The sequence below is a fragment of the Nematostella vectensis genome, chromosome 2 (assembly GCF_932526225.1).
Source record: "Nematostella vectensis chromosome 2, jaNemVect1.1, whole genome shotgun sequence".
NCBI classification, from domain to species: Eukaryota; Metazoa; Cnidaria; class Anthozoa; order Actiniaria; family Edwardsiidae; genus Nematostella; species Nematostella vectensis.
This window is the reverse complement of record NC_064035.1, coordinates 1398275-1424160: the sequence shown is the minus strand read 5'-3', so window position 1 is coordinate 1424160 and position 25886 is coordinate 1398275. Positions and strand designations below refer to the sequence as shown.

Genomic DNA, 25886 nt, shown 5'->3' with positions numbered 1-25886 from the left:
CAATTTTAACAGCTAACAGCCAATAAAGATATTTCAATGGAAACACCATGATTACTGCGCGCCCATTGAAGGAATTGTTATTCTGCCCACAGAGTTTTTCTCCTCTAGCAGTTCACTTATCCATGTCGCGACCCTATTCTTTCCCTAAAAACGGAAACTCCAAAAGACAGAGACGCAACACGGATAAGGATAAGTGAACTGCTAGAAACAAACAGGGAAAAAAATCTATCCAAAATAAAAATTTCTTCTGTATCGCTGTGGATTACTGACCGCGTAAGTCTGGAACTAGCATTAAATAATGGCGCCTAAGATGTTATGATGTCCGCAATGTGATGGATTTTACACTCATTCAGTTATTTAGGAGCTCTATGAAAGCACCACCGATGCTCGAATAAGTCGTAGCCAACAGCTTCTGACTTACAGAAATTGTACAGAAAGGAAGAGAAACAAGATGGCATTGGAGATCAATCATGTCTACATCGGTGCCTGGGTTGCGTTGGTCGCGGGTCTTTCGCTATCGACATTCGGCCTTCTGTGGAGTTCTCTCTTTATTCTTTACGCCTTATTGTTTATCTTAGGGTGGGTCAACTACTGCTTCACATCAGTCAGCAGCTGCATACAACATGTGCAAATGGTGCCAGTAATATAAACTGGTGCTTGCAGTTTTTCCCTCGTATCGTTTGCGCTGTTCGGGTTTTGGTACAGTATGATCACCACAGGGCTCTACCCATAACGTCAGCGAGACATCTCTATTTTCAGAGACAACAAAAGCTCTATGTTTATTTATGACCCGGAGTCTTAACATGTAGCCTTTTGTCATGCCTGGCGATGTGAGGTTTGCGTCAGACACAGCTCTTCCGCTATAATAGTCCTTTTTATATCCTTTAGGTTCTTCCTGGTACTTGGGTACTGGGGCTATACTCAATCCACGGAGAGAATGGCTCTGACTGAACATGCCCACCTCTTATCATCTCGCCCTGGGCTTCAGACGATCCTTGAAAAAGTTTGGGAGTCAAACAAGACTTCATACAAAATGGACAAGCGACTGACAGGCTCTAGTATCATAGATGAACCCCTACAAGAGGTATACTAGCAAGATGCGGCATGTGCTGCTTTGTCAGGCCTGTAGACTGAATTAAGGGTGGAGAGGTGGGGGGCAGTGGCTTTCATAAGTCTCCGCGTTTAAAGAGCAGATATATACTGTAGTCAATAAGAGCTGAACATTTTTACTAGCAGAGAATGGTATTCTTAAGTTGCGCTCATCATGGCCTGAGCCGTCAAGAAGTTTTTATAATACACATCTTAATAGAGATGTGAGGAGGAGGGGTGGGGGGTAGCTGCAACCCTTGCACCCCCTCCCCCCCCTTTGGGCCTGTTTTTTTCAGGGAGGTGGGCTACTAATTTGCAACCTACTGTAGAAGCTGTTGTACTTCTATACTTATCAGGGGAGGGGTGCTTGTATTTGTCCTTTCACTAAAGCCTTCCCTTGATTGGCAGCCCTCTGTCAATGTGGTTATTCGCACAGAGCACTCCAGTAACACCATACCTAATTTGTCCTTCAATTAGGTCTTGCAGTTTTTCTTTCGTGACTTTGTACATGGCTGGTACTACCAAATCAGCACTGATGAGGGTTTTTTGTATGATCTGCGGCACACACTTCAAAGAGCTCTAATTGCCTTTGCAAACAGGTAATGAACAGTGTACTTAAAACCTGATGTCATGGCTGGTATTAAAGAGAAAAAAAAACTTATAATACATAGATTTTGTTTCTAATTTTAAAGAATTTAAAGTTTCTACTTGTTTTGATATTTCAGTTGTATTTTTGAAAACCTTTATCATAGCTGTCGATCTAACTTGGACAAAAGTCTTGTGAAATCGGTTGAAATACAGTACTGTAAATATATGTGTAAAAACCAACAACAAACAAACATGCGAAGTCACACTGTTTTGTCACTGTTTACAAAGTCTCGCCAGCTAGAAGATCCGACTAGTCTAGTCAATGTATACAAAGTCTCCCCGGCTAGACACTACATGTGTGCATTCAATTATAAGTGAAACTGTAAGAAATACTTATGAATGTAATCATTTTGTTTTTATTGAGTGTTGCGTCATATTTTTAGATCCAAGGACGTGGAGTGGGTTTCCTTCCTGACGACTCGTTTTGTTGATGACATCACAAATCATTTAAAGATATTCCGTAAAGCTCGTCAAAGGTTGGAAAAGCTTCAAAAGGATGGTAAGTCTTTTGAAAATCACTGGATTATGCTCCAATACACTTCACCAATACATTTTACAGTGTTTAGCAATGTTAAACCTGCCTAACAGTATTTTAATGATGTTAGTAGCCTGCATTTTTTTGGAAATTAGGATTTCTGTGGCTTCGCTCACCTCCTGCTTATTTTTCTTGGATTGTGCTTTGAGTTACATAAATGTTCCTAGTGTTCATGTTTCCTAGTTTCCAAGCACCTGAGTGCAGGTTTGAATTTAGGAAAAAACAATCAATTTAACAGCAATTTCCTTCTGAACTTTACTTAATCAAAGGAGTTTCATTCAATTAGGTTGTCTGACATTCGCTGTTGTCATTGTAGGGGAAGAAACTGTAGACATTGAAAACCTGTTCTTCCAAATAGAGGCTGAGATGGAAAATGACATTTGTAGAGACAAAATCTGCCTTGCAGACAAAAGGGAAAAAGGTACAGTGTAGAGGAGTATATGAGTACATGCAATGATAATATCATATATTATAGACTCTTTGAGGTTAACTACAGTTTGAGGCTACAGACTACAGTCTTGTATTCCACCATGCACTCATTAGGCTGACAGGATTGATTAATAGCTTGAGACCAATGTTGTTACACCATACAGTATACCAGGGTGAATGAAGTGGAGTTTGCATACAGTATGCCAGGGAAAATGGAGTAGAGTAGAATGTCAAAGCAAAAGCTTGTGAAGTCTTCATGATTATACTTGTATTTGCAAACAGTTTGCATAAAAGCCAGACCCCAATGTCCAGCAGAAAAAGTGTAAATTGTAATGGGACCTGGGAAGTGTAAGGAGACTTACATTTCCCTGATTGGGCATCACAAAGAGTATAATAATAATATGCCACTTTTGTTCTCTTTGCCAGAATACCTCTGTGACATCAGTGAAATGCTGCTCTACTTACTATTGCCCCCTGAGGATTTCCACAACAAACCTTTTAGATATTTCTTCAGAGTAAGCAACATGTATTATGTATATCCCCTTCTAGGTGCTCCATGTGGGGCACTACTTGTCCTGTTTTATTTAATGTCATCTAGGAGGTGCTCCATGTGGGACACTAACTTGTCCTGTTTTATTTATTGTCATCTAGGAGGTGCTCCATGTGGGACACTAACTTGTCCTGTTTTATTTATTGTCATCTAGGAGGTGCTCCATGTGGGACACTAACTTGTCCTGTTTTATTTAATGTCATCTAGGAGGTGCTCCATGCGGGACACTAACTTGTCCTGTTTTATTTATTGTCATCTAGGAGGTGCTCCATGTGGGACACTAACTTTTCCTGTTTTATTTATTGTCATCTAGGAGGTGCTCCATGTGGGACACTAACTTTTCCTGTTTTATTTATTGTCATGTAGGAAATGCTCCATGTGGGACACTAACTTGTCCTGTTTTATTTATTGTCATCTAGGAGGTGCTCCATGTGGGACACTAACTTTTCCTGTTTTATTTATTGTCATCTAGGAGGTGCTCCATGTGGGACACTAACTTTTCCTGTTTTATTTATTGTCATCTAGGAGGTGCTCCATGTGGGACACTAACTTTTCCTGTTTTATTTATTTGTCATCTAGGAGGTGCTCCATGTGGGACACTAACTTTTTCTGTTTTATTTATTGTCATCTAGGAGGTGATTGCTACTTGTGTGCTGCTTCCTACTGCTCAACTTGTTTGTGATCCAGATTATATCAACCAAACTGTAGTGTGGCTGGTACTGTATCAATTTAAGTGATGATTAATTGTTGATTTTGATAGTTCGATTGACTAGTTCACTAATATGTATATACATTTAGCCATTGCCTAAAGGCAGAGCTCCCGAAAAAAAAAAATATTTGCCTAAAGGCAGAGTTTCTGGAATTTTTTTTTCTTTTTACAAACTGTACAAATAGGTGTAATCGTGGGAAAGCTGTTCAAATTCCATGCAAATTTTATTTTATAATACACAATACAGCATTGCCAGTGGTATTGCTGTAAGTAAATGTAATTAGAATTATTGATAAAATTATTATAATTTCAGTGCAAGGAATCTACATTTACTAAAGATGCATTTCTAACAATTATAAGGTAACTAGAAACACAAGCTACAGTGCTACATAGTAAGGATGCCAACTTATTTTACATTCCACATTTCATCTTATTTTTTACAGTGAGGGTTTAAGTTCTGGAGATGACGTGCAAGCTGTGAAAAATAAAGTTGATGTTGAGATTGCAAAGTTGCGAGCACATGACTCAGAAACATCAGGTACTGTACTTAATCAAATAACATTCAACTCTGGTTGTCATGGAAACCACTAGTACAGTGATTTTGTGTTCGTGATAGCAAGAGTTGTTGATAATGGAAGACACTTTCTTGTATTTTATAATCTGGAATTCTATTTTTGTAATAATGAGAAATCTTTGATAAAAGGCATTGGTTATATCGAGGCATGTGTTATAACAAGGCTTATGACAAGGCGTCTGTAATGAGTTTTCATTTTGATTGAAAGGTGCTGCAGACGTGGCAGTCCGCCAGCAACTCAGCAGTTTGTTGTTTGTCAAGAAGCTCTGTCATGCTAAGGAGCATCATCTAGAGTATGAAGACTTGGTCTCAGTAAGTCTTGTCCTCATCCTCATCATCAAAGTTTTTGTCCCTTTGCTGTGAAGTATATCTTGCATGATATAAGACTGGGTTATTGTGACACATTCTCAAAAGCACTCCACTGTCCACAAAGGCAAAATGATATATTGCAAGCGCTGGGGCCATCTGTGGCAATACAGTTTGTAATTAGAAATTGTACCTTGTAAATCTTTAGATTGTCTATTATGTTTATGGGTAGGTCATGGCTCTCATAAGCTGTTATGGTTTCACTGTGAGCCTCTTGCCTTGCCATTTTTTTCTTGTGATATTGTATGTTTATTTCTATTATTGGCAAACACATAAACTGAAACAAATCTCAAGCAAAGTGTATCCTAACACTAGGACAACCCAGAGGGGCCAGACAAGCTATTTGTACCAAGTCAGCCAGTGCCTGTCCTGCCGCTACACATCTTGCTACAAGATAACATTGCTCTTTCATACTTTATAGGTACAGTAATGGTCTTCTGTACAAAAACACATGTCACATTTGCATTAAAGGTTACCCCTTTTTAAGAGCTTGATAGAGAAAGGCAGAGACAGAAGAAAGGAAGAAGTATGAGCTTGTTTCTCTTACCGATGTGGGCCTGGTTCAAATCCTGGCTCTGACTGGGGATTTTTTTGTTCACGCCTTGACTTAAATTTGTGGCATGACGGAGTTAAAGCTATTTCTCCTGTGTTGTTTCCAGGAGCAGCAAGACATGCATGTATTAACAAATGCATATTTTGCTGTTATGAACAGCAAAAGTTATAGTCTCAACTCTTATTTACTTTTGCAGAATTCATGAACAGTATGAATGGCCAAGTGTACTTATATTTTTGGTTAGCTGTTGAGGTATGATCTCTGTAGTCACCACTTCTATATTTAAGATTGTGCTATGTGTGAAGGTGTAAGGGATGGTAAGAGTGTGTGGGTGAAAGGGATGGTAAGGGTGTGTGGATGTGTAAGGGATGGTAAGGGTGTGTGGATGTGTAAGGGATGGTAAGGGTATGTGGATGTGTAAGGGATGGTAAGGGTGTGTGGATGTGTAAGGGATGGTAAGGGTGTGTGGAGGTGAAAGGGATGGTAAGGGTGTGTGAAGGTGAAAGGGATGGTAAGGATGTGTGGATGTGTAAGGGATGGTAAGGGTGTGTGGAGGTGAAAGGGATGGTAAGGGTGTGTGGAGGTGAAAGGGATGGTAAGGATGTGTGAAGGTGAAAGGGATGGTAAGGGTGTGTGGATGTGTAAGGGATGGTAAGGGTGTGTGGATGTGTAAGGGATGGTAAGGGTGTGTGGAGGTGAAAGAGATGGTAAGGGTGTGTGGAGGTGAAAGGGATGGTTAGGGTGTGTGGATGTGTAAGGGATGGTAAGGGTGTGTGGATGTGTAAGGGGTGGTAAGGGTGTGTGGAGGTGAAAGGGATGGTAAGGGTGTGTGAAGGTGAAAGGGATGGTAAGGATGTGTGAAGGTGAAAGGGATGGTAAGGGTGTGTGGAGGTGAAAGGGATGGTAAGGGTGTGTGGAGGTGAAAGGGATGGTAAGGGTGTGTGGAGGTGAAAGAGATGGTAAGGGTGTGTGGAGGTCAAAGGGATGGTAAGGGTGTGTGGAGGTGAAAGGGATGGTAAGGGTGTGTGGAGGTGAAAGGGATGGTAAGGGTGTGTGGAGGTGAAAGGGATGGTAAGGGTGTGTGGAGGTGAAAGGGATGGTAAGGATGTGTGAAGGTGAAAGGGATGGTAAGGGTGTGTGAAGGTGAAAGGGATGGTAAGGGTGTGTGAAGGTGAAAGGGATGGTAAGGGTGTGTGGAGGTGAAAGGGATGGTGAGGGTGTGTGGAGGTGAAAGGGATGGTAAGGGTGTGTGAAGGTGAAAGGGATGGTAAGGGTGTGTGGAGGTGTAAGGGATGGTTAGGGTGTGTGAAGGTGAAAGGGATGGTAAGGGTGTGTGGAGGTGAAAGGGATGGTTAGAGTGTGTGGAGGTAAAAGGGATGGTTAGAGTGTGTGGAGGTGTAAGGGATAGTAAGGGTGTGTGAAGGTGAAAGGGATGGTTAGGTTGTGTGAAGGTGTAAGGGATGGTTAGGGTGTGTGAAGGTGAAAGGGATGGTAAGGGTGTGTGGAGGTGAAAGGGATGGTAAGGGTGTGTGAAGTTGAAAGGGATGGTAAGGGCGTGTGAAGGTGAAAGGGATGGTAAGGGTGTGTGGAGGTGAAAGGGATGGTAAGGGTGTTTGGAGGTGTAAGGGATGGTAAGGGAGTGTGGAGGTGAAAGGGATGGTAAGGGTGTGTGAAGTTGAAAGGGATGGTAAGGGCGTGTGAAGGTGAAAGGGATGGTAAGGGTGTGTGGAGGTGAAAGGGGTGGTAAGGATGTGTGAAGGTGAAAAGGATGGTAAGGGTGTGTGAAGCTGAAAGGGATGGTAAAGGTGTGTGAAGGTGAAAGGGATGGTAAGGGTGTGTGAAGGTGAAAGGGATGGTGAGGGTGTGTGAAGGTGAAAGGGATGGTTAGGGTGTGTGGAGATGTAAGGGATGGTAAGGGTGTGTGAAGGTGAAAGGGATGGTGAGGGTGTGTGAAGGTGAAAGGGATAGCAAGGGTGTGTAAAGGTGAAAGGGATGGTAAGAGCATGTGAAGATGAAAGGGATGGTAAGGGTGTGTGAAGGGGAAGGGGATGGTTAGGGTGTGTGAAGGCGAAAGAGATGTGCTTTTCATTTGGTTCTAGAGTTTCAGAGTAACAGCAGAACAGCAGTTATCAGTAAGCATGGAAAGGCAACTCTCACAAGATTCATCATCGTCATTGCGTAAGGTACAGTACCAGTAACAAGTATCAGAACCTCCACTCGCGATGCATATTCTACTCGAGAGTAGTTTGACAAGTCTAATTTAGCCATCAGAAAAATGTTAGTTTTTCCTATTTCAATGTTGCCGTCTCTACAATACATGCTTTTATTACTTCCTTTTCCTAACTGCAGGAGCCTTGTTGCTATTATTTTTGTAGTTACCCATAGCAGCTGATCTGGGTGACCTACGAACAGCTGCCAAGAGTATATTTGATCAATACTTATCTGAGCAGGTACACCATTCAACATTCTAGAGCTCATCAATGTATTGAATAACAATAGAATACAAGATGGTCGACAAAATGCCAGGATGGTCCTACATCATTTTTTGGATATTTGTATGTTATCAGAAGGTTACCCTATAATGATAGGATTTGGTCGATGGGCCGATTCCTGGGCCGCTATAAAATAGCGCCTTGCTTTCATGCACAGTGCCTCACTTTCCTCATGGCTTCTTTCTTGATTCCTGGGCCCTCTCAAGGAAACAGAGCAGGCTTGAAGGCTATGATAGCCTCACAGTCTTGACAGGCTCACAGACTTGCTCAATCAGTGAAGTTGCATATAATTTCTCTTGACTGGTGTCTGCTTGATTCATGCTTAGGCTGATGCCAAGGTGGATCTGCCAAAAGACATGGTCAAGAAGACCTGGAAGAAAGTTAGCCAGGAAGAACCATGTCCTGACTGCTTTGATGAGGCCCAGAAATGGGTGAGTGTCACCTTGACTTGGAAGTCTTGATAAGACTCAGAATGGCCAAGTGTCAGCTTTGTTGACATTCAGGATTGAGAAAGTTCCAACTGTCTCTAGACAGTTTGGGTTAGGCTAAAAAATGGGCCTGTCTTTTTTCCATGTGATACCTCCTTCAGCAAATCCTGATATGTTAGGGAGTGTTAATGGAATAGGGCTACTTTCAATTTTCAAAATCACCATCTTTTTAGCATGCATCATCTTCAAAGTAGAAAATGTTAGTTCTATGTGGCTTTGCTAAGTCAGTCGGCATTCAAATCATGCAATGTACATATGTAATGCAACTGTTCCTGATCTACCTTCTTAAGGTGTTTGAGATCCTTGGCCAAGACCAGTTCTACACTAGCTTCCTCAACAGTCAAACATATATGAGATGCCTGATTGAACTTGATGTATTGAAGGAGCGATCAGGTAATTTTATGAGCCAACTTGAACAAAATTTATTATTTGGCTTTGTTTGTTTAAGATGTGTATATCCTCCATTTTTTCAGAGGATGGTGATGTTGATACTGCCTCGATTGTTGATGACGGTAAGGATTCATTTGAACGCAAATCTCTCATATCATCTGCAGCTTAATGTACAAACTGTATAGTCCAAACAACAAGTGTGTACATGCAGAACTAAGCTTACAGAAACACAGTTAATGGGTTGATCCATGATTTCTTAGCCTCTGGCATCTGGTCCTGTATTTACCAGATGTAAACAGGCTAAAGATCTCTCAAAGGGAGTTATCATCTCTACGGAGGGGAGTGTGTTTTTGTGAATGTTTTGAAAACAAATTTGATTTATCTTCCTATTTTATTGATTTGCTAAGAGTAACTGTGCAAGTGCCTCTTACAACTGCAGGTCTTTCTTTACCCTGTTAGCAGACCTGGACATCTGTAGTGTATCCAGCAGTGACAGGATTTTCCCTGATGAGCCAGTCCTTGGTGAAAAGCTATGGAGTTCAGATGATGACCTGAGGCTCACAGCCAGCATCAACCAGATTGGTAAGAATGATCTTTTATTTTCTGAAACATCTCACTATTTCTTATTCTTCTTTGTATCATTTGTTAGTGTCAAATTTTCAACCTCAATAACATCAGTACATGTGCAGAATGTACAGCAGTTTGAATATACTTTTTCTACTGAAATTCTTCTTCTTCGGTCAGAAATTTCTGAACACATTGGTGTCGTGCTTTGATTAGTGCATAATTTGATTGATTAGTGCATGATTTTTTTAAACAATGTAAACCTTCAAGATCATCACAAAATCGTCATCAAAATTTTCACATTTAAGGAACATGTTATTATGATGCTTTTGTGCTTTAGGGGAGCACTTCATTTGCTTGTTGTTTTTTTTTCATACTGAACATGCATCTTATATTTTTAGGTTTGTGCAAAGACAATGGCAAGACATATGCAGTCTATGCAATTTCTGTATTCCGTGCCACCCAGGAAGGGACCAATTCCTGGACAATCTACCGCCGTTACAGTGACTTTGACGACTTACACATGCATCTGAAGAACAAGGTGCATAGTATTCTAATTTTGTTTTTCTTATGCTCTTGGTACACTATATATGTAAACATCTTGCTCTTTTGCATCACATTGTAATAAAAGATACATGTACATATGAAGGAAAGCCATATACAATTCAAAAGCTAAAATATTAGAGTTTATGATGAAATTAGTTACATTGTGTACTGTATGTAAAAAATTTTTCATTATGTAATATGGTGTTTTGTGGTTTCAAACATATCATATTATATATATATATATATATATATATATATATATATATATATATATATATATATATATATATATATATATATATATATATATATATATATATATACATAGGTTATATAGATTGGATATATAGGTTATATATATATATATATATATATATATATACTATCTCTCTCTCTCTCTCTCTCTCTATATATATATATATATATATATATTAATATATCATATTATTAATTACCCTTGGCCTTGAAGTTTGCTCATAGTTTTTTTGCTGTTGAAGAAAACCTCCATAAAATGGCTCTAGAAAAGTGGTATACACCTATTTCAAAAAAGGTTGCAATTTCGTTATCGCGGATGTGTGTGTCGTAACCCGCGGTGTATAAGGGATCTAATTTCAGACAGGCGCAAGATTGAAAATATGGCAGCCGTAAACATTTGCCTCAAAGTTCTTTTGTCTAACAAAATGTGTGAGATTGACAGCTATAGATTTATTGATGTGAAAAAGTTCACAAATGTTAGTGAGTTGAAAAAAATCTACTTTCGCAACACAGCGGATTATTGGCGGAAGAAAACTTGGAGATCCTGGAAAGACTGATGAAATTGTGGCCGTAATTTCTTTTGATTCATTTTGTCCTAGAAGATGAAATAATATTAAACCATGTTTTTAAACTAAAGAATGACTGACTGTTCGTTAGCCTTTTTGAGCGATAATGATAACGAAAACAAAACAAAATTGATTATTTTAGTGTTGACACTTATTAAGTGTATGTAAATGCACAATTCTTGAAGTTGTTGTCTTAAGTAAAAACTAAAAACAAAACCAGATTCGTCCAAAAACATCAGCATTTCTGGGTCAAACATAAGGATGCCCAGTAATCAGCCCTCAGTTCTTCTCGTCTTTGTAGAGCTATATGTATAATCCAAAATTTGATAGAATTAATGAAAATATTTTGCAAGTAAACTCCAAATGACTGAAATTACAGATACCACGTAAACTTTAAGTAGTAATGGATTGAGGATAAAGCAAATTCAGAGCCTGTGTTTTTTTAGATGATGTAAGCTATCTTAGCTAAAGTCAAAGTTTTTCTAAGATCGACTCCAGCACAATAGCTCTTCATGTTCCTGAAAATTCAATTTCCCAACTCGTTTTACCGTTCGAAGTGTGAGTCGATGCTACCAAATTTTGGGAATATCGCCACAGTGTCCACTTTGACCCTCCCAAATAAAACCACACTTCATCAATTGAAAAGCCTATAAAAAATCTCATCCAAATAACCAGCTACCTAAGATATTGGGACTAGCGGAAGCGGGCATTTTTAGCACTGTTTGGAACACAGTTAATTTCTCCCATGGTGCAGGGCAGAAACTTCTACACCAAGCACAGTGTATGACATGCATTTCGCAACACAGAAAGTTTGATCGCAAAATATCTGAAAGAGGCACAGCTATATTTTTTCAATGTGGACCCAGTTTAGCCTCCCTTAGTACCTTACTGTAAAAGGCACTGTAAAGGCATTTTAGCAGCTTGGCGCTGATGCTTAACACAGTATTTATATGTATATGTGAATATTTGGTTTTATTTAGGTTATTTTGGCATAATTAGTTAAAATGAATGTCATACCTAGAAATAAGGGTACGCATTTCTTATCATTGATTAGATGTATATATTTTTAGTTTGGGCCTTTACCAAACCTGCTCCTTCCGGGAAAGAGAACATTTCGCAACATGGACAAAGACTTTCTTGAGAAGCGCAGGGCAGCGTTGGACTCATACATACAGGTAAATGTGCTTTATTTATTTGTTATGCCACCTGGTTGACTCAAAGCGCATGCAAGATACTGGTTGACTCAAAGCGCATGCAAGATATGGTACTTTTGATATATTAATATAGAACATTGTTGTTCTGTCCATAGACCTTGTTGTCCACTGACTTTTTGGATAAATACCCTGGAATGTTTGAAGTGGTTGCTAATTTCTTGGAGCATGGGAAGTATGCAAGAGAAAAGGGACAATTTGCACGGAAGGTGTGTTGCTAACTTTTCACAATAGGGCTATCCTATTATACTTGGAGGCATTTAAAGCTGTTGACATTGACCTGCAATATAAATTACCTCATTGATCTGCCATATGTGTTACGTCAGGTGGATAATAAGCTGTTGATATTGACCTGCCATATGTGTTACCTCAGGTGGATAATAAGCTGTTGATATTGACCTGCCATATGTGTTACCTCAGGTGGATAATAAGCTGTTGATATTGACCTTCCAAATGTGTTACCTCAGGTGGATAATAAGCTGTTGATATTGACCTGCCATATGTGTTACCTCATTGACCTGCCATATGTGTTACCTCAGGTGGATAATAAGCTGTTGACATTGACCTGCAATATAAATTACCTCATTGATCTGCCATATGTGTTACGTCAGGTGGATAATAAGCTGTTGATATTGACCTGCCATATGTGTTACCTCAGGTGGATAATAAGCTGTTGATATTGACCTGCCATATGTGTTACCTCAGGTGGATAATAAGCTGTTGATATTGACCTGCCATATGTGTTACCTCAGGTGGATAATAAGCTGTTGATATTGACCTGCCATATGTGTTACCTCATTGACCTGCCATATGTGTTACCTCAGGTGGATAATAAGCTGTTGATATTGACCTTCCATATGTGTTACCTCATTGACCTGCCATATGTGTTACTTAAGGTGGATAATAAGCTGTTGATATTGACCTGCCATATGTGTTACGTCAGGTGGATAATAAGCTGTTGATATTGACCTGCCATATAAATTACCTCATTGACCTGCCAAATGTGTTACCTCAGGTGGATAATAAGCTGTTGATATTGACCTGCAATATAAATTACCTCATTGATCTGCCATATGTGTTACGTCAGGTGGATAATAAGCTGTTGATATTGACCTGCCATATGTGTTACCTCAGGTGGATAATAAGCTGTTGATATTGACCTGCCATATGTGTTACCTCAGGTGGATAATAAGCTGTTGATATTGACCTGCCATATGTGTTACCTCAGGTGGATAATAAGCTGTTGATATTGACCTGCCATATGTGTTACCTCATTGACCTGCCATATGTGTTACCTCAGGTGGATAATAAGCTGTTGATATTGACCTTCCATATGTGTTACCTCATTGACCTGCCATATGTGTTACTTAAGGTGGATAATAAGCTGTTGATATTGACCTGCCATATGTGTTACGTCAGGTGGATAATAAGCTGTTGATATTGACCTGCCATATAAATTACCTCATTGACCTGCCAAATGTGTTACCTCAGGTGGATAATAAGCTGTTGATATTGACCTGCCAAATGTATTACCTCATTGACCTGCCAAATGTGTTACCTCAGGTGGATAATAAGCTGTTGATATTGACCTGCAAAATGTGTTACATCAGGTGGATAATAAGCTGTTGATATTGACCTGCCATATGTGTTACCTCAGGTGGATAATAAGCTGTTGAAATTGACCTGCCATATGTGTTACCTTAGGTGGAAAATAAGCTGTTGATATTGACCTGCCATATGTGTTACCTCAGGTGGATAATAAGCTGTTGATATTGACCTGCCATATGTGTTACCTCAGGTGGATAATAAGCTGTTGATATTGACCTGCCATATGTGTTACCTCAGGTGGAAAATAAGCTGTTGATATTGAACTGCCATATGTGTTACCTCAGGTGGAAAATAAGCTGTTGATATTGAACTGCCATATGTGTTACCTCAGGTGGATAATAAGCTGTTGAAATTGACCTGCCATATGTGTTACCTTAGGTGGAAAATAAGCTGTTGATATTGAACTGCCATATGTGTTACCTCAGGTGGATAATATGAAGCACTCAGTGCACAATGTTTCCCATGCCATCAAGACAGTACCACTTGGCCTGTCAGGAGGAATGCAGAAAATATTCACAAACAAGGTTTGTCTTCTACAGTACAGACTTCTTATTACCCAGAGATCAAGTTTTGTCTTCTTCAGACTACTTATGTATTACCCGATTAAAATGGAATCTATGTAAATGTGGATTATGTAAGGTAGCAGTCAAGAAAACTACTGCATCTCAAGCCCTTTTTACTAGGATTTTGTCTTAAAGTTTTATCCTGAAAAAACGGTTAGCACATTGGACCTCAATCTAGTGATACTTGATATACTGTAGCGATTACAATGTAGTCGTAGAAGATGACTGCTAACAAACTCTTAGAAGACGAAAAATTCGCAGTCCCCTATGTGAGAGCTACTGTTTTACACCTCTGATAAAACCCCAAGTTGATGTGATCTGAGTCATAGTCTGGCTTGGAAGAAGAGGTCCATACCACTAAGCTATTGCGCCACTCTCTGCAAAAGCCTGGCTTTTCCTCTCAAATCACAGTTCTGGAAAACAGCCCATTGTTATGATAAAACATTCTGTATATCAAACTCTAACTTTGATTTGATAGCAAACTGGGCGACAAGGCCTCAAGGATGATGCAGCTGAGTTCAGTGCAGAAATCGACTTTGAGGTAAAAGTTTTTGTATTAGCTATAAAGGGTTATTCTCAGCATTTGACACGTTGTTTGATTTATTTTTTGGTATATTAGGATGACGATAACATTGCTTTGCGTGTCCTCCTCCTTCTCATGGATGAAATTTTTGACTTGAAAGACAGGTTTGTTTGCATTTTTTTGTCATTTATTTGAAATTAAGTATACAATGAAAGCCATCTGAGCAACTGCACTCTAAGTGAGCAGCTCCAACCACTATTTCAGTTCCCAAGGGTGGTGGCTTACAAGAGCTTAGGATGTATCTCCTTGTTATTCACAAGCCTCTATTGGGTCCTACTCTTGAATACCAGTTTCTCCTCTGATGTCCAACATGTGTTACATCTTTTAGAAATTTATGGCTGCGGAGGCGAATTATTGTCCTTCTTCGACAGATCATAAAAACAACATATGGTGATCGTATCAACAGGTAACAAGGAAACTTTTCGGGATTCGAAAATGCCATTAATATGCCATTAATATGCCATTAATATGCCATTGATATGCCATTAATATGCCATTAATATGCCATTAATATGCCATTAATATGCCATTATGCCTACAGCAAAGACACTTGAATTGCTGTACAGTTTCTTATATTATAATTCTGTTTTTATAATAACCAATGTAATGTTTGCCCATATTTTTTATATTTTCTTTGTTGTTTTGTTAGAAAAATTGTGGAATCAGTTAACTGGATGACTTCAGCTGAGCAAATTGCAGAGTATGTGAAAATGTTCAGGTGAGTTGTGTTACATCTCTACCACTTGATAATTATAAGTAATTCAGTCATTATCATTTTTAAACACTTGATAATTATAAGTAATTCAGTCTTTATCATCTCAAACACTTGATAATTATAAGTAATTCAGTCTTTATCATCTCAAACACTTGATAATTATAAGTAATTCAGTCATTATCATTTTAAACACTTGATGATTATAAGTAATTCAGTCATTATCATCTCTACCACTTGATAATTATAAGTAATTCAGTCATTATCATCTCAAACACTTGATAATTTTAAGTAATTCAGTCATTATCATCTCTACCACTTGATAATTATAAGTAATTCAGTCATTATTATCTCAAACACTTGATAATTATAAGTAATTCAGTCATTATCATCTCTACCACTTGATAATTATAAGTAATTCAGTGATTATCATCTCAAACACTTGATAATTATAAGTAATTCAGTAACTTTAAAATAACAGAAAAAAAACTTGTACTAGAATCTTGTACCCTTATTCCATGGGGACTTTGCTTCGCAAAAAAAAAGGTGTAGGGCCTGCAAATTTAATTATTACCCGCAAATAAAATAAGGTTTTTACCTGCAATTGTAATAGACCTGCAAATGTAATAAGGTTTTACCTGCAAATGTAATAAGGTTTTACTTGCAATTGTAATAGACCTGCAAATGTAATAAGGTTTTACCTGCAAATGTAAAATGGTTTAACCCGCAAATGTAATAAGGTTATGAATGAAATACAAAAAAAGTTATTTTCAGTCAGGCACCATAAGTTTTAAGTTACATTTGCGGGTTTCTTACATTTGGGAGTAATTTTAAATTTGTGGGCGATACAAGGGACTTGAATATTTCCTGAGACTTTATTATCTCATAAGGGAAATAAATTTCACTGATCTGATATTCAAGACAATTGTTGGGGGGGGCACTCAAACACTCAAGACAATTGTTGGGGGGGACTCAAACACTCAAGACAATTGTTAGGGGGGCACTCAAACACTCAAGACAATTGTTGGGGGGGCACTCAAACACTCAAGACAATTGTTAGGGGGGCACTCAAACACTCAAGACAATTGTTGGGGGGGCACTCAAACACTCAAGATAATTGTTGGGGGGGCACTCAAACACTCAAGACAATTGTTGGGGGGGCACTCAAACACTCAAGAGAATTGTTGGGGGGGCACTCAAACATTCAAGACAATTGTTTGGGGGCACTCAAACACTCAAGACAATTGTTGCGGGGGGGCACCCAAACACTCAAGACAATTGTTGGGGGGCACTCAAACACTCAAGACAATTGTTGGGGGGCACTCAAACACTCAAGAGAATTGTTGGGGGGGGCACTCAAACATTCAAGACAATTGTTTGGGGGCACTCAAACACTCAAGACAATTGTTGGGGGGGCACCCAAACACTCAAGACAATTGTTAGGGGGGCACTCAAACACTCAAGACAATTGTTGGGGGGCCACTCAAACACTCAAGACAATTGTTGGGGGGCACTCAAACACTCAAGACAATTGTTAGGGGGGCACTCAAACACTCAAGACAATTGTTAGGGGGCACTCAAACACTCAAGACAATTGTTGGGGGCGCTCAAACACTCAAGACAATTGTTGGGGGGGCACTCAAACACTCAAGACAATTGTTGGGGGGGGCACTCAAACACTCAAGACAATTGTTGGGGGGGCACTCAAACACTCAAGACAACTGTTGGGGGGCACTTAAACACTCAAGACAATTGTTGGGGGGGGCACTCAAACGCTCAAGACAATTGTTGGGGGGGCACTCAAACACTCAAACACTCAAGACAATTGTTGGGGGGCACTCAAACACTCAAGACAATTGTTAGGGGGGCACTCAAACACTCAAGACAATTGTTGGGGGGGCACTTAAACACTCAAGACAATTGTTGGGGGGCACTCAAACACTCAAGACAATTGTTGGGGGGCACTCAAACACTCAAGACAATTGTTAGGGGGGCACTCAAACACTCAAGACAATTGTTGGGGGGGCACTCAAACACTCAAGACAATTGTTGGGGGGGCACTCAAACACTCAAGACAATTGTTGGGGGGCACTCAAACACTCAAGACAATTGTTAGGGGGGCACTCAAACACTCAAGACAATTGTTGGGGGGGCACTCAAACACTCAAGACAATTGTTGGGGGGGCACTCAAACACTCAAGACAATTGTTGGGGGGGCACTCAAACACTCAAGACAATTGTTAGGGGGGGCACTCAAACACTCAAGACAATTGTTGGGGGGGCACTCAAACACTCAAGACAACTGTTGGGGGGCACTTAAACACTCAAGACAATTGTTGGGGGGGGCACTCAAACGCTCAAGACAATTGTTGGGGGGCACTCAAACACTCAAGACAATTGTTGGGGGGGCACTCAAACACTCAAGACAATTGTTGGGGGGGGGGCACTCAAACACTCAAGACAATTGTTGGGGGGGCACTCAAACACTCAAGAGAATTGTTGGGGGGGCACTCAAACACTCAAGACAATTGTTGGGGGGGCACTCAAACACTCAAGACAATTGTTGGGGGGGGCACTCAAACACTCAAGACAATTGTTGGGGGGCACTCAAACACTCAAGAGAATTGTTGGGGGGGCACTCAAACACTCAAGACAATTGTTGGGGGTCACTCAAACACTCAAGACAATTGTTGGGGGGGGGGCACTCAAACACTCAAGAAAATTGTTGGGGGGGGGCACTCAAAAACTCAAGAAAATTGTTGGGGGGCACTCAAACACTCAAGACAATTGTTGGGGGGCCACTCAAACACTCAAGACAATTGTTGGGGGGCACTCAAACACTCAAGACAATTGTTGGGGGGGGGCACTCAAACACTCAAGACAATTGTTGGGGGGGCACTCAAACACTCAAGACAATTGTTGGGGGGCACTCAAACACTCAAGACAATTGTTAGGGGGCACTCAAACACTCAAGACAATTGTTGGGGGGGGCACTCAAACACTCAAGACAATTGTTGGGGGGCACTCAAACACTCAAGACAATTGTTGGGGGGGGGCACTCAAACGCTCAAGAGAATTGTTGGGGGGCACTCAAACACTCAAGACAATTGTTGGGGGGGCACTCAATCACTCAAGACAATTGTTGGGGGGGGCACTCAAACACTCAAGAGAATTGTTGGGGGGGGCACTCAAACACTCAAGACAATTGTTGGGGGGGGCACTCAAACACTCAAGACAATTGTTGGGGGGGCACTCAAACACTCAAGACAATTGTTAGGGGGGCACTCAAACACTCAAGACAATTGTTGGGGGGGCAGTCAAACACTCAAGACAATTGTTAGGGGGCACTCAAACACTCAAGACAATTGTTGGGGGGCACTCAAACACTCAAGACAATTGTTAGGGGGGCACTCAAACACTCAAGACAATTGTTGGGGGGCACTCAAACACTCAAGACAATTGTTGGGTGGGCACTCAAACACTCAAGACAATTGTTAGGGGGGGGCACTCAAACACTCAAGACAATTGTTGGGGGGGGGAACTCCCCAAGATTGCCATAGATTAACACACACCTTCTGGCCACATTATAATAAAACAAATTACGTTTCTACTCCTGGTTCTCAGAGAGTCGTTTTGGCCAGGAGGGGTTCTTGCTGAGTCAGCTCCGGAGAGAGCGAGTGACATCAAACTGAGGACTAGGGTGGCAGCTAAGACCAAGATGTACGGCTCAATACCTGGTATGTATGCCTGGTAAACAATATACCTTGTATGCCCTGGTTAATAATATCTGGTATTATGCCCTGGTAAACCATACCTAGTATGTATGTATGTTTTGCTGTAACAGATTAGCCTTTAGACAGTTGTCCTCTGAACTAACAGTATTCCCTACTGTATGTATCCTGGGGAAAAGTGCAAGTTTGCAGCTCTTGTGGATCAGGTTTTATTTGTATGAAGTTTTCTTTCTGATTGTCTTTTTTAACTTCCGAATTTGGGGTTTCAACAACATGTGCAGTTATGGGTGTAAGTAAATTTTGTGTTGTTCCTTTTAGATGATTTGAAGAGGTTCTTGGGCACAGAAGTTACTTTAGATGGGATCTGTCGGTGAGTGTTAATCAAGTGCGCCTAATATATGGTTTTCAATTAGATATGCATGGCTGGAAGGTTGCGCATGAAGTGTTTGATTGGGGAAGGGGTTATTGTAGTAAAGGCAGCCAATTTATACACTGCTTGGTGATGGTGGCTTTGTTTAGTTTACTGTATATAAACCAGTGCTCATACATAAACCAGATTTCGCCACAGTACTCTAGTGCTTATACCAGAGTTTTGCCCTTCTAGGGTCTTTGACACATTTCAGTACACAAGTTTGAACAAGCGCTTGATTTATCTCCTTTGCCTTTCTAGGGTCTTTGACACATTTCAGTACACAAGTTTGAACAAGCGCTTGATGTATCTCCTTTGCGAAGGAATGCTTGAACAGCTTTTCCCAGATAACAAGTTCTCAGAAATATTTCGCAAGATCCATGCTAAATCAACATAGGCAAATAAGCATTTAGAAAGTGTTTTAATTGTAAAACATTATATTTGTACGAATTTGTAAATAAACCAACACTATACAAGTCTGCTGCCACCTCGGAAGGGTTATTGAAATACTGTATATCTTCAGTAATCAGCAACTGCTAAAACTTTTATCTTGATACCTAACAACTCCTTAAAATATATGTACAAGCACCATCATTTGAAAAGTTACCCTGTACTCTCATTTCATTTCGTATTGATAAAATCATTGTATAAATTGAGATCATGAGCATTCAATGCAAACGTTAAGATAAATAAGGCCCAAAATACGCCATATTCCCGATGTTCATAACATATAAACATGTCTGCGAGCACGAAGTTATTGATAACGATACTCGCTAAAAAGCAATAAGCTTTAATAATTCTTTTGAATCCTGTAAGATTGTTGTATAGTGAATAGCTTATGACCTATTTGAATAATTTTGTGTTATGATATTAATTAGCTTGTGTCATAATATGAATAGCTTATGTTCTAATTCTTGTTATTCTTTAAAATTAGTAACTTATGTTATAATTATTGTAATCATTTAATATGAATAGCTTTGTTATATATTTTTTATAGTTTAATATGAAGAGTTTATGTTATAATATTTGTACATATTTGTGTGATGAATAACTCTGCTGTAAAATGAATGCTTATGTATAACCTCATTATTACTTGAACTACAATACCACATAAGCTTTTCCCAACACGATTATCACAATTTAATACATGGTACCTATACAATTTATAATATCCCTACAGTTCTGCAATACAATTTATAATATCCCTACTGTTCTGCTATCGTGTCTAGGTATCAATACAATTTATAATATCCCTACAGTTCTGAAATACAATTTATAATATCCCTACTGTTCTGCAATACAATTTATAATATCCCTCCAGTTCTGCTATCGTGTCTAGGTATCAAAAGGTACAATCATAATGGGAATGTGCGAGTGGTGGACGACATAGTCGCTCACGCTGCCCAGTAGTGTTCGCCGTATCGCCCCCAGACCACGTGTCCCCATCACTATCAGGTACGCGCTCTTTTCCTTTGCGAGCTGGCATATCCTTTCGCCGACCCTACCACTGGTCGGGGTTTCTACAAACACTACACAGTTCACCTGGAACGAACGATATTCAGTTGTTTTTAGTTTTTTCAAGTTATGCTAATAAACCTAATCACCTCAGTCAAAGTGAAGTAAATTCATCAATAATTTTCCCGCCCACCTAACTAAAGCACGTGATCTGGTGATGACGATGCGAAAATAAAGTCATTTCGAAATGTTGCTAGACGTTGGCTGGAAACAAATGGCTTTATTTTATTGTTATTAGGAAAGGATAAGAGTATGAAACTTATCTTAGAATTTCGTTTTCTTTCGCGCAACAAGGGATTCAGGCCAGTACCGGGGGTGGGGGGTGGGGTGGGGGTGCAAACCTCCCCCCTCCCTCCCCACACACACACACACACAACGGCCGAAGGGGTCCACTTTCGGTTCTCAATAGACGTGCTAATTGTAGACAAAACTATAAAGCATAAGCTAGATCACTCTGGTTTGTAGCCAAATCAGACAATAAACTTCCCGTGGAGATACTACAAAGGCATAAAAATCCCTTTTTGTTCTTTCGGTGATGGTCAGATTTTTTATCAGAGAACTCATTCCCTCCCCCCTGGAAAAATTAGGTCCACTTTTTCAGATTTCGCACCCCCCCCCCCCCCTCCCCCCAAAGAAAAATCCTGGGTTCGGGCCTGGGATTGTTCCAATGATTCCAGGATGAGCTTCAGTCCGGAACGAGCTCATTCAATAAACGAAAAAACGAGCTCATTCAATAAACGAATAAACGAGCTCATTCAATAAACGAATATTTCTCACTCTGCATCTGTTCACAGGATACCCATACGAGCTCATTCAATAAACGAATATTTCTTTCTCTGCATCTGTTCACAGGATACGAAATGTTGTTCGTTACGGAATTAACTTATTCTGGTTTATTCGTTCTGGAAAAACTTATCGTTCTGGAATCAGTTCTTATAAACCAATTCAAGTGATATAAGCGATATAAGAGGCATTTTGTATCATGTAACAGGCTCTACGATTTGTTCTCGGGCTAAGATGTAACGAAAGTGGTTTGAATCTTACCACTAAAAGTTTATGTATACCGTAATAGAGTCTTACCTTGGCGTTGTCGCATTTCTTTTTGTAGACGTCAATCAGCAGATCAACCTTTTCCCAACTCTCTTTGATCACTCTCTCGATGATCTCAGCAGGCATGTCACTGCCCACTAAATAACGATAATTATATTAGCACTTGTGAATAACGATAATATATTAGCACTTGTGAATAACGATAATTATATTAGCACTTGTGCTGTACTGGAGGCACTTTTGAACTGTATAGGATGGAGCCCTACTCTACCATCCCTAATTCAATGATGCTCGTGGAAACAAACTTATCTCCCTCTAGCCCTGGTCTAGAGCGGTCCTTCCCCGTCAGCCGTCTCTGTTATTGGAGAGTTAGGATTATCGAGTAACATGATTGAAGAGCAAATTCAAGGGAATCAATTAAAGTCCGGGTTGACCCAGTAAAATAACGAAGAGCTGGTGCAAATTCATTAAATAACAGATAGAATACAAAGAAGGTTTAGTCTAGGTAATTTTGGTTGTGATCTCAGTCCACAGTTTCCCATTAAAAAAAAAAGAAATTAAGCCTAAAGCAAATAAAAAAATGTTGCTAAATACACGTCTAAAGAACTCTGTAAACACTCACTAGGGAAAGTTTTTTCCCAACATTTTCGCAGCGTATTTTTTTCATTTTGGGATCTTTTTATTTTCGTGCAATACTAATTCAACTGAACGCAAAATAATCCTGCTTATTTATAATAAACCTGCTTATTTATAATAATCCTGCTTATTTTGTTTATTTGTATTGCTAAGTGATGCCGCCTAAGTGGCCAAGAAACGCCAGGGGGCGTGGATTTAATTAAGCTTCTGTTTTGTGACAATTTCTCTCCTTCAAACACTTTTCCTTGACTCTTCGCGTTCTGCGGCCTTACGCCGGGATATTTGTATTTACCTTTAAAAGAGGGGTTGTCAAAAAATGAGGTTAAGTCCGAGCTTAACTGGCTTAAACACCTTAAAGGCAGATACCCCTGATCGCCTATTTATGTCGTCACTTCTGCGTATCACTTATGAGTGCTGACAAAGGCTTCAACACAAATTGGGAAACTTGAGGAAATCGGCAATCCTTGCTATTTACTAACCGGCAATGAAAACTGTTCAGTTACCCGATAAGCTACATAGCCGATAACATATAGTCTAGCTTTTTAAATGATTTTTTTTATATTAGTAATTGTTATTAAACAGGTGAAAGAGAAAAAGGGTTTAGTACTTCGAATGATATTTCCCCGCTAATTACCCGAGAAATTCTATCAAACCCGGTACAGCTGGTAAAGTTCTCATCGTTACTTACGAGGGATTTTAATCATGACGTTGCTCAAGTCGTGTATGTGCAGTATTCCCACGGTGTCTCCAGTGTTGTACGCATGCTCCAAGAACCCTGTACAGTGCAAACCATTGAATGAGATGCATGGAGTCCTACAATGACTTGAATATTCCTATCCCGATATCTAATTTAAGAAATAATTCAATCTGAAATACCAAGGATAAAAATGTGACGTGAGCTCTTTACTGAATATATTATAAAATAGCTAGATTTGTAGGCAATCGTGTATGAAGGGCCGAAATGGATTAGCAAGAAAAGGACAAGGGGAATCGCTTTAATCTTGCAATCTCTAATCGTTTTTCCCCAGGGGCAAAAAGGAAATGGCTAAATAAATGAAGGGAGTTTTTGTTTCAGGCGTCGAGAAAGAATGGCACTTTATCATCGGCATAATGTTGTGTATATGCCTCTTAAGTCGTAATTATCCTAAAGATTATTCATGTATGCATAAATGTTAGAATGTTATTCCACGAAAAGCCATAATATTTACAAGCATAAAAAATAAGACCAGGTAGCGCGGGAACACAGCTGGCATCAGCTACACCGTGTAGGATGGAGCACTGTGAATTTTATTGTGCGAAATATTATGCAGCCTAATCTTGTATGATACGACACAAATTAGCCCTGACCTTAAATATATGACGCGCACAAAATATAGTGCCTTGAATGTATCTGCGAAAGAAAGGACACCTCGACTGATTTTTCCAGCTTTAGTATATATCTAAACCTGGAGCAAATGGGAGTATTTAAAACCAGATAAATTTTTGTGGTATTTTACAGCGCGGTAGTTGTGTTAAGAACCTCTACACCGAGGTGTTCTATTGTTGTACTCTTGGTGCAGTAACCTTTTAAATGACGGATCTCTAAACGCGAACCTCCATACTCTATCAATTTCAAACAACGGAAGTCTAATCGAAGCCCTAATCGAGTGATATTCGCTTAATGTTTGCATCTCTTACAACTCTTACGATGCCTTGAATTGAATTAAAATCTCGCAACAGAAAGGTCTGTTGACTAGCACTTTTCATCTTTCTACACTCAAATGGTTACCGATACACCCCGTGTCAAAGTTCGTTATATTTTAAGAGAAAGAGCCCTGACGTATTTGTTATACCGGGTAACCAAGAAGTAAAGAAAACTCTCGAACTTATGGCTTCCAAATTATTTAGAAATATGTGGCATTATAATCGAGTTATTAGCATCATTAGAGAAATCTCTTCGCTTTATATCGAAGACGACCTCATTTACTTACAGTCAAAGGCTTTTTCGCTGTGAGCACTGCCATCTACGGACACGACCACCAATCCACCTCCAGACGATGCCATAGTATACGCCAAGTTTGCTCAAGACTTTACGCAACGAGTAACACAAGTGTGGTGATGCAAATATCAGATATACGCCACTATTTAAAGCAAACCACCTGTCACAAGCGTGGGAGGGGAGGGAGGGTAGAGTTGTTCTACCTGTGGGCTACCTGTGTTCTTAATAGGAGAGTAATGCGTTTACAGCAGGAAGAGAATACGAACGATAAATTTACTCTTCACTCTTCGTGTACCTAGGAGAGGGCAAAGGGGGGCATGGGAGGGGAGAATTGTTAGTCCGTTCTGCAGAGTCATCGTGATCCCTGGATGGTGATGAAACCCACTCGAGTTTAATCCCTGCCAAGAAAACGCTTTGGTATCTTTTTATCAATTCAGCAATTAAAATTACCTGTTAGCAAACCGGTTGATATAATCTGCCGCATTTTTAGATATTACTTATCCGTGTCATTGCACGATAGCAAAAATACAGACTTACTGTGTGGTAGAATATCAAAAATACAGACTTACTGTGTGGTAGAATATCAAAAATACAGACTTACTGTGTAGCTGTGTGGTAGAATAGCAAAAATGCAGACTTACTGTGTGGTAGAATATCAAAAATACAGACTTACTGTGTGGTAGAATATCAAAAATACAGACTTACTGTGTAGCTGTGTGGTAGAATAGCAAAAATGCAGACTTACTGTGTGGTAGAACATGAGGTAGTCAGAAGGTCGCCGGCTAGTCTAACGTGTTTTTTGTTGTGATGACATTTGCACACTCGATATCTTTCACTGCTTTTTAGATGATACGAGGTGTATTCTGGCATTCCAATTAGTTGATCGTGGGATGTGAGTTAGTAGATGAAACGTCAAAGCAGTTTGCGGATATTGTTACTCCCACTTCTGAACACTCAATCAATTCCAATGAGGTGTACTATTTCGCAAAAAAACTAAATACATTCGCATTAGCGTGGGATTTTATTTACCCTTCAATAAAACACCTTTATTCTGTTTCTAGAATGTAGAAATTTTTTTAATAATTTCATTTTCAATCATCAATTTTAAATTTTTTTCTTTTAAACATTTTTTTTTC

At 39.6% G+C, this 25886-nt stretch overlaps 2 protein-coding genes across 3 annotated transcripts; one reads left to right on the top strand and one right to left on the bottom strand.

The window, feature by feature from the left end:
- Positions 1 to 270: 270 nt before the first annotated feature.
- Positions 271 to 20048, top strand: LOC5509133 (sorting nexin-13). Of its 2 annotated transcripts, none has more exons than XM_032377969.2 (29): positions 271 to 579; positions 889 to 1084; positions 1567 to 1688; positions 2121 to 2236; positions 2589 to 2693; positions 3128 to 3216; positions 3884 to 3967; positions 4274 to 4320; positions 4404 to 4498; positions 4743 to 4846; positions 5216 to 5321; positions 5650 to 5705; positions 7553 to 7636; positions 7829 to 7903; positions 8272 to 8376; positions 8724 to 8826; positions 8907 to 8945; positions 9286 to 9405; positions 9789 to 9928; positions 11825 to 11929; positions 12064 to 12174; positions 13999 to 14097; positions 14615 to 14677; positions 14756 to 14823; positions 15048 to 15125; positions 15369 to 15437; positions 19056 to 19168; positions 19481 to 19532; positions 19833 to 20048. In XM_032377969.2, exons 1-29 carry the CDS (start codon positions 452 to 454, stop codon positions 19966 to 19968), a joined length of 2808 nt encoding a protein of 935 aa, XP_032233860.2. In that variant the 5' UTR covers positions 271 to 451; the 3' UTR covers positions 19969 to 20048. The 2 variants fall into 2 exon arrangements, with proteins under 2 accessions (XP_032233860.2, XP_032233859.2); XM_032377968.2 differs by having other exon boundaries at positions 9283 to 9405.
- LOC5509144 (universal stress protein Slr1101) lies at positions 19976 to 25727 on the bottom strand. Its single transcript, XM_001629618.3, has 4 exons — positions 24743 to 25727; positions 23461 to 23547; positions 22167 to 22273; positions 19976 to 21113 (listed from the first exon to the last, which is right to left on the bottom strand). The coding sequence occupies exons 1-4, from the start codon at positions 24813 to 24815 to the stop codon at positions 20907 to 20909; spliced, it is 474 nt and encodes a 157-aa protein (XP_001629668.1). The 5' UTR covers positions 24816 to 25727; the 3' UTR covers positions 19976 to 20906.
- Positions 25728 to 25886: the final 159 nt, after the last annotated feature.